Genomic DNA, 14,713 nt, shown 5'->3' with positions numbered 1-14,713 from the left:
TGTCCATGAGTTCTATCTGCCTGTCGATTGCCCTACTTATCTCAAATTGGTTTCATAAATTTCTATCCTGGGATTAAAAAATGGGGCTGTGGTTCACCCAGGGCTGAATGTGAAAATAAATCCTTCTTGACTTCACGGTTCTTCTTATAAAATTGCCAAGCTTGAGCAGTTACCATTCGTTTCCATGACAACCTCTTTCTGACTACAATTGCTTGCATTCTGGTTTTTCTACTAACTGATTTTTCTGTCTCTGCAATGTTTCTTGTGGTTTAACTAGGACAAAAGTATAGCATAGTATCCTTGTTTAGTAATGAGCACGTGCTGTCTGCAGGCTTTGAAATAGACACCCCAGATAAATTTGGAAGAACGTGCCTTCATGCTGCTGCTGCAGGAGGGTGAGTAGTTAGCAATTCTAGTTCATTTATGAGTTAATTACTAATTCATCTTTATTGACTTAAGTTGTCTGTGAATCAAAGGCAATTTCCTTAGTAAAATAAGAATCATTTCTACCAATTATCAAATATCCCTATGTTATATTTCCACATCATGAGCATTTTGTTTCACTAAAGAAAAATTATTAGCCCATCTCAAATAGCAAATAGTTCTTCTTTTGTTTTCTTCTTTCTCTTTTCTTTCTTTTCTTTTTTTAAATTATAGATTTTCAGGCCATAGAATACATATCTGTTACCTCATACACTAAAAGAAAATAATTTGAATTTTGTTCCTAGGTTTTTCCTCTTTTGTTGCTGTTATGTGGATGATAATCAAGAGAATCCAAGATTGAATTAATTTATGTTCCTTTATAGACATTTTTGTCCTTGTTCCAAATCTAATTTTTAGTCTTTTAATGATTAAATGTGAACATAGGTCAAGAAAACCCAAAAGACAGGCAAGAAGTGATTTAATCCTTACCTTTTTTTAAAGTTGTAAAGAGAATTTTTCATCAGCTACTTTCTTTTCACCTACCAGTGGTAAGATTGAAGCTCTGATCAATTTGTCATTGATATATGTGACCACACATTGACAAAACATGGCATCTCTTGGATGACCTTGTTTGGGGAAGATGTTGGTTCTTAATCAGTTTCCTGGTCCTTAAGGAACAGCAATGCTTCTCCATTTGTCATTTGTATATTACCAAAGGCATTTCCTATTTATCAGAGGTGGATAAATGGTGACACTTTAGGGCTCCTTATTTACATGAGTCCCTTCTGAATTCTTATAACTAGATTTGTATTCATAATTTTGTATTATTTTTTATTTTTTATTTTTATTTTTTTTTATTTTTTTTTTTTTTTTTTTTTTTTTTTTTTTTTTTTTTTTTTTTTTTTTTTTTTTTTTTTTTTTTTTTTTTTTTTTTTTTTTTTTTTTTTTTTTTTTTTTTTTTTTTTTTTTCTTTAACTATATTTTTATTCATAATTTTGTATTATTTTTTAAAAAGACCCCTTCCCCCTACCTCAGCCCCCAAATTGTATGAGCTTCATGAGCCACAAAAGTTGGATCTGCCACTGCCCTTGATCCTTTGGCATCATTCAGTAAGAGACAGGTGCTTTATATCAGCTGGCATGCTACACCAACACATACTTATTTTAAAAAGTTCTTATATGTTATGATTGAAAGAGCTATTTCTCTGAGAAGGTGGCTGTAAAGGGTGGGTGTGGGGTGAGGAGAGCCCTGCTCAGGTTTATCATTGAGATCATTTTTCTTATTTAAATTATAGTAGTAATTCCAGGCCACTTCTAGCATCCTAAGTTTAGAACAATGATGGACAATTGTCTCTTTTTTATGCTCACATTTAAAAAATATCAGACCTGTACAGAAAGTGACAACATACAATTCCAGATTCATGTCTGAAATTCCTATTAGAATTACTGTTTAGCTACATGCCCTTTAATAGGAAAAATCACTTTGATGGGTCCTTTTCTCTCTACTAAATATGATTTATTGCTTCTGCAAATGATAAAGAAGCTATGGAAGATCACTGTGCTCCATGACATCATTTTCAGCCTTGGTTCTGCACATTTATTTGCATAAATTACAAAGACAGGGAAATATAGTTGTTTTATTTTCTATTAAGGAGTATCTGGGTTGAAAGTGGTTATCATGGTGAATTCATTCTGCTGTGATAGAAGGTAACGCCCATCCACTCTGGCTCATTGTTTAAAGGTGACATGAAATTATTATAGGTTTAAGTGGTTGTTTCATAAACTCTTGATGGTTTTGAAAAAGAATTTTAGGATAAATGATGAAACCATCACTGGAGGGTTTAATCATGTAATAATCATTAAATTTCTTAGTCATGGAATTAAAAATGTTCCACCAAGCTCTTTAATCTATTGATTTATTAGCTTTGAAAAAGGAATCATAGGAACTTTAGATCCTTACAATATGTCATTACTGTCATATGTTCGGTTTTTATTAGCAGAATTTAGACCAGGAACTATCTTTTCATCTGGTCCTGTACTCTGCAGAAAATAGCTCTTGCTGAAGATAGGCCAGTAATTGATCTCTTCCATCTTAATGATGTTTTCCCTGTCTTTCTAGTAATGTGGAATGTATAAAACTCTTGCAGAGCAGCGGAGCAGATTTCCATAAAAAGGACAAGTGTGGGAGGTATGTAATCAGAGAGTTGTGCTTCAAATGCTTAAATAAGAGGAACTGGGAGTGGTCTATGTAGTAATCAAGTTATGTTGAAATGGTAAACTGGGAAGTTATCTGGGGGGATTCCATCCTCCTCGGAAGGAAGTCCCTTCTCATAGAGATTGCCAACAAAGCAAATAACAAGCCACAAAGAAAGCATCTCCACTCACAGCTGCTGTTTAGATGTGCCAATTGTCTCCCTTTTTTTTTCAGTTAAAAGACAAAACAAAACTCCTACATGGATATAGTTTGGAAAATTCTGTTTCTAGCAGAGTGGAACACATAAGTCCTAGTCATAAGATCCAGAATATTTTATTATATGTATTGAACATTTCATCTTGGGATGAATTTTCAGACATGTTTAAAACATTAAGTACACGTTTAAAACATTAAGTGCACACACACCACCAATGGGTCATAGAACTCTTCTTACCTTAATGGTCCTTTATGTAAGTAAATGATGGCGTGATGCTAGCTGGTACATGGATATATATTTTTCATGTATATATATAATTTTTTTTCCCATTGTATCTCTTTACCTTTCCTTTCTACATGTACCCTCCTTCTCTGGGGTTGCCGCAAATTTCTCCTCTTACCAACTTGTCTAAGGCAACTCCTACCTGCCCTTTCAGATTCAAGTCAGTGACACCTCCTGTGCACCGATGGCATGCCCCTCTTCTCTGCTCCCCTAGCACCCTAATCCTTCATGACTGCAGAGTACCTCACATTGTTCTTATGGACTCTGACTCCTTGTCTCTCTCCCTGTTACGGGAAAGGGGTCCCCATCCAGACCCCAAGAGAGGGTTCTTGGATCTTGCGCAAGAAAGAATTCAGGGCGAGTCCGTAGAGTAAAGTGAAAGCAAGTTTATTAAGAAAGTAAAGAAGTAAAAGAATGGCTACTCCATAGACAGAGTAGCTCCAAGGGCTGCTGGTGGCCCATTTTTATAGCTATTTCTTGATTATATGCTAAACAAGGGGTGCATTATTCATGCCTCCCCTTTTTAGACCGTATAGGGTAACTTCCTGATGTTGCCATGGCATTTGTAAACTGTCATGGGGCTGGTGGGAGTGTAGCAGTGAAGATGACCAGAGGTCACTCCTGTTGCCTTCTTGGTTTTGGTGGGTTTTGACTGGCTTTTTTACTGCAACCTGTTTCATCAGCAAGGTCTTCATGACCTGTATCTTGTGCTGACCTCTTGTCTTATGTTATGACTTAGAATGCCTAAGCATCGGGGAATGCAGCCCAGTAGGTCTCAGCCTCGTTTTACCCAGCCCTTATTCAAGATGGAGTTGCTCTGGTTCACATGTCTCTGACATCCCCACCTGACTGTGAGCCTCCTCAGGACAAGAACTGGGTATCATTTTCTCTCTATCTTTGGGCCCCGTCGTGAGGTTCTTACGTAGTAATTTTCAGTCTAATTAAAACATATGCATTCCAAAATGTAAAATATTTAAAATTTCTTTCTTTTGAACTAAAGAGGAGAAAAATCAACTAGTGAGAGAGCCCATAAGTTGACTATAAAATATGAAATAATTATACTTGAAAACTGATCATCTGTTTATTATTCTTTGACTATCGGCTGGTCATACCAGAAAAACTGCTGAACAACTGAGAGCTAAAAATAAGTAATGTACAGCAAATTACTTTAGATTTCTGTAGTCTTGCCCTTTACAAGGTGCTTGTGTTTTCTGACACTAACTCTATGAGGTATGTGGGGATTCTGTTACCCCTTGTAATAGATGAGAAAGCTGAGCCCAAAGAAACTAAGTGATTTATACGTGTACACAGAATTTTAGACCTAGAAGGACCTTAGAGCCTTTATCTTTGGGCTCTGTCATGAGGTTGTTACCTGATAATTTTCAGTCTAATTAAAACATATGCAATCCAATAGATAAAATATTTAAAATTTCTTTTTTTTGAACTAAAGAGGAGAAAAATCAACTAACGAGAGAGAAACTAAATGATTTACACATATACACAGAATTTTAGACCTAGAAGGACCTTAGGTAGGGCACAGTAGCTCAAAAGTTCTTATTGAAGTAAGGGTGAAGAAGTCAAGACCCAGAGAGGGGATGTGATTTTCGCCAGCTTGCACATCTGCCAATGCCAGAACCCAGGGCTTCTGATTCGGATTTGGATTCTGCATTGTTCTTCCCATTAACCAACATCCCTACCCTCAAGGAGCTTGCAGTTCAGTGGGGAGGATGAGACAATACACCAGTGCTAAAATCAAGGCAATATGTGATGAGAACTCAAGAGAGACCCAGAGAGTAGCTAAGCCATCTCAGACAAACTAAAGAGAACTAGCCCCTGGGACAAGATGATGAGTGGGGTTTTGATGGGTGGAAGTGATTCGTGAATGGGCACTCCTGGGGGTAAACCAACCTGGACAAAGGTGGGGGGAAGTATGGACATGATCCAGAAAGCCTCAAGTCATCCAGTTTGGTTGTCCTAATGGGTACATCTAGGGGAGAGAGATACCCCGTCAAAGGAGATTGGGACGAGTTTTGGAAAGTCTTCAATTCTAGGCTGAGGAATCAAGTCTTTGGTTAGTAGAGAGAACCAAAGGTTTTAGAACATGATTGTTATATGTGGGTATTGCACCTTAAAAAAATTCTTCATTTACATTAACTAGAAATTATGGACACTTGGTTAGAGCTAAGGAAGCCAATAGGATGGGCTTGCAATGATCCAAAAAAGCAATAACATAGACCTGAACTAGGATAGGCTCTAGGAAGGAAAAGAAAGGACAGATCCATGGTAGATGGCCTTGTTTGAAGCCACTGTCTTTGTAGCCTCACTTCCAGTTTATACAGGTTAAGCACCCCTCATCTGAAAATCCAAACTCTGAAATGCTCCAAAATCTGAAACGTTTGGGACACTGACATAATGTTCGAAGGAAATGCACATTGGAACATTTTGAATTTTGGATTTTTGAATAAAAGATGCTCAACCATCCAAAACACTTCTAGTTCCAAGCATTTCAGATAAGGGATACCTAACTTGTATAGTTGAAGGAAGGCATGACTTTGGCCTCCACACACTGTGAGAGTCCAAGAGCTTTCCACGCCCTAGGCATACTGCTGCCAGTGCTAGTGCCAACAACGGGCCTGTTTTCCAGACTGAATGAAGTAATAAATTGCTGTTTGTTTTTCAGGACCCCTTTGCACTATGCAGCTGCGAATTGTCATTTCCACTGCATTGAGACATTAGTGACCACAGGGGCCAACGTTAATGAAACAGATGACTGGGGACGCACAGCTTTGCATTATGCCGCTGCGTCAGACATGGATAGAAAGTAAAAACAGCCTTGCTCATGCTTCCTCTGGGAACAGGGTTGGGGAGTGGTGGGGAAGGATTGCTAAGTTTTCTTCATACTGCCTCATGGAAAAAGAGTTAGACTAACCCAGAAGAGTTAGATTTGCTTCATTCCAAACCTGGGCTTTCCTGTTCTGGTCAATTTATGTTTGATTATTACATGTCACTGCACAATTACTTCTCTGTTCTTTGGGTGAATCCCAAGTAGAGCTGTCAAGCTCAGGTTTATGGTTCATTCAAAATCTGTTGTAATTTATTTTGACATATGCCATAGTTTTCATCATCACCACTTAAATGCTTCATTTGCTATAAAACTTACATTTGCTAATATATATGTCATATGTCAAAAACACCCACCCATGCATAATCCCAACAGCCTTTAAATTCAGCATTAGTACATGTAAACTAGGCACCATTGCTCCAAATCTGGGTATGAATGCTCTTTCAGGAGCTAGAGGAGAGGAAGTTGGTTGCTCAGGGCATGTTTGGATTCTAGGTGGGTAGGAGTAGAAAACAGAAATAAGTGAACTAGTTAAAGGGAAAAAGGTGAGGGAGATGCCCACAGTTGATGAAATTGTTGTTAGAAGCTTAAGGAAGGGCTTCCTTCATAGCAATACTTTTTGGTGACCTTATTTGAAGAACTATTGAATTATTTGCTGCCTTGTGCTGTGGAATTGATTCTGGGTCAGTGGTAATTGCTTCTCTTGTAGAGCAATGGCTTTTAAATGGTGACCCACAGTGAGAAGTAACATCTTACAGTCATGACCCCATATGCACATTCACATATATATAGTTTATATAGTATGTAAAGTGGAAATAAAGTTTTCATAAAATCATATTTACTTTTACCATGTGTGATGCATTCTGACATATTCTCTGTTTCATTAGATAAAAAATCTTGCGGACTATACCCCACTAAGTCGATTTCACAATTCAGTAATGGCTTATGATCCATAGTTTGAAAAATACTGCTTGTTTCCGCTTCATAGTTATATAATAAATTGAAATAATAATATCAGATGTAGCATTCTGATCCCTTAGGCATGCAGGTTATAAACAGACATTGCTTAACAAACATTTATTGAGCATCTACTATGTGCCAAGCTCCAGGCGATTCACTTGGAATAGATTGGGGGTGGTGAAAAGGGTGGGGAAACAATATACTTCATCCATTAAGAGCTGGAAAAGGAATTCTGGGTGATGAAGAATTGTTCTGGCAGATGAAGGGTGAATAGGACCCCATTTCTGGACAAATGAGATGCTGAGCTGGCAAGCAGGCAGCAGGGAATGTGGTAGGAGTCAGAGAAGTTTTAGCTAACTCACTTCTTTACTTGGGAAGTTTAGGATGTTTACAGAAGGGTGGGCAACTTGATTGTTACCTTAATTGCTGATACTTAAGTGGAAGTTTTAAGAAATCATATTCTCAGTTGGATCCTTGGGAGAGAATAGATTTACTGGAGGGCTTTGGAGAGAACCATGTATATCTTCAGTGAAAATCAGTGGTGCTTACTTCTTTTGGGTTGGGGTAAAAATCATTGAGATATAAATTGCACCAAAACCATTAACAGCTTTGCCATTTAAAAAATTAATTGCAATTTTTTTTCTATCCTTTATGCTGAGAAGTAAGACTATCTTAGGAAATGCCCATGAAAATTCAGAAGAACTTGAAAGAGCCAGGGAGCTGAAGGAAAAGGAAGCCACACTGTAAGTTTCTTCTCAGCTTAAGAACAAGGTGCCATTTCTGACGCTTCTTCTGCTTCTCTGAGTTGCCACGTTGACTGCCTTGCTATTTTGGGGCTTCACTTGGGATCTTGAGGAAGTGATATGGGCTTGCCTTTAATGGGGAAGAAACTATTCTTTGAATACAGCCTTCAATTCTGCTATTTTCACACAGGGAACTTTCTAAAATTGTAAGCTTTGCTTCAGCCACCATTGTGATTGGTCAGCAGTTTTTAGGACCTGGTGTCTTAAATATCATTTCTGACTGCGATGCATCATGTACCAAGGAAGACAAACGAAGCCTCCTCTCAGAGCCTTAGGCTCTGCTCCTATGACCTGGGGACATCTATTTAGCAGATTCTATTTTAAAAGGTCTTAATACTTTGGTGTGAAATAACCATTTGTGCTTTCCCCTCACCCCCAGCCCACATGCGCATCAATTTAGGAAGAGCCTCTTGCTCCTGCAAAAGGCTGCTCCTGGGCCCCTCATCCCACCTGCCTCTCCCTGGCTTCTAACAGAGACGTAGCTCTTTGCTGTGGCAGGGGTGGGAGTGCCTGCCATCACTCAGGTCTGTAGGTGCACGGGAACCTCTACAGCTTCGTCCTCTGAGAGTCCTTTCTGCACCACAGGTCACAGTGAGAAGCTTACAGTGCTCAGTGCAGTGCCTAGCACATAGTCAGTGTTCAATAACTGTTGAGTAAATGAACAAACAAACGAATTGGTACTCACACCTTGTGCCTCACCCCTGTGGAATCCAGTGGATATGGTGCTCTATGAGTCTGCAGGCACATCGTTCTTAACTTATTTATTCTTCCATTGTTAGAGGAGCCAGGTTTTCTGTGGCCTGAATGCCTGTGTCTACTCCAGGGTTTTCCCACCCTACACTGTGCTCCTCCCATGCCCAGACTGTTGTGGAAAGGTAGTTAGAGAGTGTGGCTCCAATGCAGCTTGTGGGACCTAACTTTGATGGTAATTGGGATGGGGACAGGAAATCCAGCAGTGAATAAAGTAGAATGACCAGAGTTTTGCTTTAATACCCCCAAATTTAAAATAACAATATTAAAAGACTGTAGCATCTTAAGCCACCACAGCAAATGCTTCCTTTTACAGTGAACTGCAAGCTTGCCCTCAGCCAGACAAGCTGATGGAGAGGGAGGGGACAAGAAAGGTAGGGAGCAGGGGGAACCAGCTGCCTGAGAGTTCTTCTATGCAAAGGGAGGCCACTCCCTGTATGCAGATACGCCTCTGACCTCATGTGCATCTGTTGGCTTTGCATCTTAATTGCCAAAATTACTAGGCCCTGGGAAGAGAAAAAAAATAGGCATTCCCAGTGAAAACACGGAATTCATGTTTTCCTTACAAACAATGTGGAGAATATCCAAATTCTACATTACTTTTATTATAATAATGCTGTTGTTAGTATATATAGTTTGGCTATATTACAAATTCAATTTATCAACTGATTTTTAGGATATAATCCATTCAGAAATTGGGAATTGTGTGTTCACTAGCATGTTGTTCCTATTGAGTGATTTCATTTAAAGAGTCAAATTCAATTTACAGTGAGTCATACCTGGGATCCTTTCCATGGGCATTTAATTACCAAAATAAAAAAGAACTTCCTTCCTTATAAGGTGCAAATGACTGAAGAGAGAATAATAACAAAACTCTAAGAATAGTTTGATTTATTATTGACATGTGGGTATTTGGTTTTTTAAAAATGTATGGCTTTCATCAGTTTTTCTAGAAATTGAAGTGTCTGTTTTAATTTCCCTATGTGTAATTGACTTTTTTCGTTTTGCCTTATACCAAAAGATAGGTAAATGCCATTTAAAAGTTTTTGGGTAAACTATAGAAATTTTTTATTGGAAGGTCTTATTTAATGTGTGGGTTGATATTTAGAATCTTAACATTTTAATTTGAGTATGAAATTGAATCAGCTTGGTCTTGTAAAGGACATGTTTGTCCCGCTGTCACAGGGATAATGCTGATGCTATGAAGCAGCGTTTCCTGACTAGTGATTCCCTCTTTCCCAGCAGGACTGGAGCGTTTGCAGTAGGCCCTGAGCAGAACAGGGTACTTATGAACAGGGCACTTATGAACTAGAGTTCCCTGGGTACTTGTGAACTAGAGTTTTGGGCTCTTCAGTGAAGGTGGAGCCGTGCTCCTTCCTCTAAGCATTCCAAAGACCGTGGCTTTTTCAGAAAAATTACACCTCAGCCTGAAAAGGCTTTAAACATTTTTTTTTCAGGTCTATATTCCTAATGGTGAAATTTAAGCCTCTTTATGCATATGTGGTTATGAAGTTAATTCTTTGTTCTTTAAAAGTGCTTACCCATTCCTTTAATCTTTTTATTGTTCAGGCTGTTCTTATTTTTTTCTTACTCTTTTTAACTTTCATTTTCTAACCTTTGATTTTATGGTGAGGTTAAGAGTAAACCCCTCCCTCTTGAGTTTGCCCTGTTACTTGCCCTGATACTGACCACTTCTTTATTGAGACTTTGTTGAACATGGAGCTCCAAAACTTGCTATTCAGTAATCTTGATAACAAATGTTCTTACCTGAAGATGAGGAGAAAAAAATCATAATTACCCTCTTTTTCCTAAAGCTTTTCCTGAATTCTAGAGTGGCTATATTAAGCTCAAATAAAGATAGCTACAGAAAACACACACACACACACACACACACACACACACACAATTTTCAACACATAAAACTCCATTGCTGTAGGATTTTTAAAGAAACAAACTCATAAAGTACTTCATGGAACGTTCAAATAGTAGGATTTACATAAATTATCTTTTTCAGTCCAGAGATGTTTTCTAAAATAGCACTTCATCTTTATACTTACAGATGCCTAGAGTTTCTGCTTCAAAATGATGCAAATCCATCAATCCGGGACAAGGAAGGTTACAATAGCATACATTATGCTGCCGCCTATGGGCACAGGCAGTGTCTGGAATTGGTGAGTTGTTTTGTTTTGTTTTCTCTAACACACACACACACACACACACACACACACACACACACACACACCAAATCACAGAGGCATTAACTGTTTTTTCCAGAGTTGTAGCTCTGGTTTGCGTAAAAAGTGGGTCTATGAATCAGGATTTCATGAATTCTGATTTCAAAAAGTGTTTTTTTCTACCGCACCATGCTGCCTTCCATTGCAGGTTAGAGCCCCACCACCACCCAAGGCTTTTAAGCACAGCACAAAAGCATGGTAGCCATTGATATAAGGCAGTACCATTTCTGCCTCCTAACACCAGCATTGCCATGGAAGTTGGTATAGACCTATTAGCAAATATGGCTTTGTGTTTAGATCCCATATAAGAAATGCTCCTCACAAAATGTGCATGCGTGTGTGTGTGTGTGTGTGTGTGAATCAGTGGCAGAGTGAAGGCTTTCTACTGTCACTACGTATTATGAGCCTGCCTTCCAAAATCTACTTAAGACACAGCTGTCTTTAATTGGTTTTCTCTATGAAAACCATGTCATAATTGTCATGATAAAACAAACTTTTATTATACAGTTTGTTATTATAGTCTTAATAATGTGTGCTGTTCTATAGTACTTTTGTGAGTTATCTTTAATCCTTCATAGTCTAGAAACTCAGGATAATTATCCTAACACCTTCTTTGTGTAGAAATAACATATTGCATGCAATATCTTCATTTTTTCAGGAAGACCATTTTGGTACCATTATTTCTGTTATTCAAGTAAGAGGTTTTTCTGTCCATAAGAAGGTTTCACAAATTTTGTCTGATAATGAAATTACCCCCCTTTGATTAGATCAACATTGGCCCTGTGTAATTTACAAAGAGATGACTATTCGTGACAATTATAAAACATTGAAAAATAGTTAGGAAGAGGTGTTAATTGATCTTAATTTACACTGTCAGTCGAACAGACCGGATTATCAATATAATTGGTAGAAGTGTTACTATTGTTTGCTTTCAGGAAAGAAACCTCAGTTAGTCATTTGTAACACAGGATGAAAGTTCTCCTCTCATTTTCCTGAATGATTTTAGTTGGACAGAAAGTTTTATGTATTCCTATGTTGGAATGCATCCCAAAATTCCTCTGGGGTGTAGTTCGTACAAAGCAAAGATCCTAAGTAGGCTAAAAACATTCTTATGCTCCACCCCCTCCCAATCAAAACAAAACACAACCCTGAAAACAATCCTGGACTTTCCCCTAGGAGTGGAACCACAAATCAGGCCTTTGCAGGTATCTTATCCCCACTGCTGGCTCACCTAACTGTGGATGGATTAGAACAGGAGATAAGACAGGAGGAAAGGGTTCTGAAAGGAGGGGAGAGGGAATAGGGCCTGTCTTTGATACAAGTGTTAAGTCAATTTCAAAAGAAAACATATGTGTGGCCATAAGCATATGAAAAAAAGCTCAGCATCAGTGATCATTAGAGAAATGCAAATCAAAATCATAATGAGGTACCATCTCATACCGGTCAGAATGGCTATTAATAAAAAGTCAAAAAATAAGAGATGCTGGCCAGGTTGTGGAGAAAAGGGAATGTTTATACACTGTTGGTGGGAGTGTAAATTAGTTTAGCCATTGTGGAAGGCACTGTGGAAATTCCTCAAAGACCTAAAAGCAAAACTACCATTCAACCCAGCAATCCCACCACTGGGTGTATACCCAAAGGAATGTAAGTCATTCTAACCGTAAAGATACATGCATATGTATATTCATTGCAGCATTATTTACAATAGCAAAGACATGGAATCAACCTAAATTCCCATCAACAGTAGACTGGATAAAGACAGTATAGTATATATATACCATGGAATACTATGCAGCCATAAAAAAGAACTAGATCATGTCCTTTGTAGGAACATGGATACAGCTGGAGGACATAATCTTTAGCAAACAAATACGGGAGCAAGAAACCAAATACTGCATGTTCTCACTTATAAGTGGGAGCTAAATGATGAGAACACATGGACACAAAGAGGGGATCAACAGACAGTGGGGCCTACTTAAGGGTGGAGGATGGGAGGAGGGAGAGAATAAGAAAAAATAACTGTTTGTTAAGAGGCTTAGTACCTGGGTGGCAAAATGTTCTGTACAGCAAACCCCCATGACACAAATTTACCTATATAGCAAACCTGCACATATACCTGTGAACCTAAAAGTTTTTTAAAAAACCCCGAAACAAGTATTAAATGAAGAAGTGGGGTTTTGAGGGGGATGCTTTTTCTCATATATTTTCCCTCTTTCTGTAGGAACCCAATATCTTAACAGTCTTTAAAACTCCAATTTCCTTGGGTACTAGATGTTAGGAAAACAAACCAATTAACTTATATGCACTAGAAGGTAAATTTCTAAGACTTTCACATTGCCATGCCAATTTTCTTCCTCATCTCCCAACACAAACAGCCGTCTTCGCAGGGGTCATCCTTTTAACAAATTGTCCCTGACTCTGTACTTTGTGCTAGAGTTATGTTGATGAAGAGACACACATCTGGTAGCTCTTCATAGATTATTTGAACCTCTGAGCAGGAATTGTGCAAGGAGATCTTTTTTTGACTCCACCATCCCAGCCTATGCTTCTGGCCTGTGGAGGGACTGGAGAGAGTAAATGAGTATGTGTGGTCCTCTGGCCTTCACTACCAGTCCAGGGACTTTGTCGTCTGGGCGCTGGAGTAGGATCAAAGAAGATAGGGGGCCATCTAGACCAGCTGATTTGTGAGGCTGATGAAATGTGTCTTTGGCGCCTCCTCCCATCTACTCAAGTAATTACTGTGATTATACATATCATTAAATGTGTATCATTAAATTTGATGTATATTTTCTTTGACTCTGACACTCAGCTTGGTCTGCGTTTACTTTGGCATTCATGGTTTGTGGCTCTTGTCTGTGATCGTAAGCATAGAATTTATAAACTACTTTGTGTTCAGTCCATTTTGTTCTAATCAAAAAGAAACAGAAATTATTATAGTTGTTTTAGCTTTACTTCTGTTATACGGACTTATATTTAATTAGTTCCATGAGGAAAAAAAGTCTTCTAAAAAGTAGTATGAACCCCTTAGCCTTGATAGAAATAGCCAAGGTTGAGAAGTCTGCCAAGTCTACCTACTTAGGTCAGTGTTCTCAGCTGGTCTTGATCAAAGACGTTTGTACTATGTGTGCAAGCAAAAATCTGCCCACAAACATGTACAGAGAGCTGTGATCAGTCATATTCAGTTGAGCTCAAAATATCAAAGCAAAGTGGGGGAGACTTGGCTAATAAAGCTTCTTGTGTCTGAGTATAATGTATGTTTGAGTGGAGGAAGGGAATTGGCAAAGGAAAGTTCCAGGCCTCCCTTTTCCTCTATCTGAAATGTATTCTTACTGGCTCTGAAAAGAAAAATCAAGGAATCAGGCCCCTATTTGGAATTTTTGAGTTTATATTGGTTTATTATAGATTTTTTACAATATTAAAGATTTGTCCATGAACATAAAGATCTTTGAGACTTTTTTATTGAAATGGAAAAATGTGTGTGCCAATGTAATTATGTAAATTGTCTACAAAACTTAGAGCGATTGAAAACTCTAAGCCTCTGATTACATTCCGGCTGAGATTTTTTCAAATCACTTGGAATTTGGCTGCTTCTCTGAATCTTCTCCCCTGTTCAATGATAGGAATGAACTTGAACTTCAACTGTGAGAATAAGTAGGGGTGACAAACGCCCCTACTTATGTATTCTAGGAGCTTCTGGGATTCTCCAAAGAAAGACTGAAAGCAACTGTGTCTTGGGCAACTCAACACTAAAATTATGCTGCTTTCAAATAAATGACTCAATGTTTTAGGTTGTTTCTTGTGTTTATGACAGGACTTTAGAAAACCATTACCACCTGGCTCTGAATAAATATATGTGTCTGCATAAGATAGACTTATGGCCAGGTGCAGTGGCTCACAGCTTATAATCCTACCACTTTGGGAGGCTGAGGTGGGAGGATTGCTTGAGTCCAGGAATTCAAGACCAACCTGGGCAACATAGCAAGACCTTGTCTCTACAAAAATATTTTTA

At 38.3% G+C, this 14,713-nt stretch overlaps 1 protein-coding gene across 3 annotated transcripts in view; it reads left to right on the top strand.

The window, feature by feature from the left end:
* The window catches only part of ANKRD44 (ankyrin repeat domain 44), a 330,782-nt gene that overhangs the window by 221,806 nt on the left and 94,263 nt on the right, over nt 1-14,713 (top strand). For 2 of the 3 annotated variants that reach the window (XM_030802956.1, XM_003253880.4), the window contains exons 12-16: nt 332-395; nt 2,542-2,610; nt 5,796-5,936; nt 7,580-7,660; nt 10,530-10,641. In XM_030802956.1, coding sequence (XP_030658816.1) covers nt 332-395; nt 2,542-2,610; nt 5,796-5,936; nt 7,580-7,660; nt 10,530-10,641 — 467 coding nt within the window. Of the gene's footprint in view, nt 1-277; nt 396-2,541; nt 2,611-5,795; nt 5,937-7,579; nt 7,661-10,529; nt 10,642-14,713 lie in introns of all 3 variants that reach the window. The other variant, XM_030802955.1, reaches the window with a different exon arrangement.

This window comes from Nomascus leucogenys, chromosome 22a, assembly GCF_006542625.1.
Source record: "Nomascus leucogenys isolate Asia chromosome 22a, Asia_NLE_v1, whole genome shotgun sequence".
Lineage (NCBI taxonomy): Eukaryota > Metazoa > Chordata > Mammalia > Primates > Hylobatidae > Nomascus > Nomascus leucogenys.
This window is presented reverse-complemented; position numbering and strand designations above follow the sequence as displayed.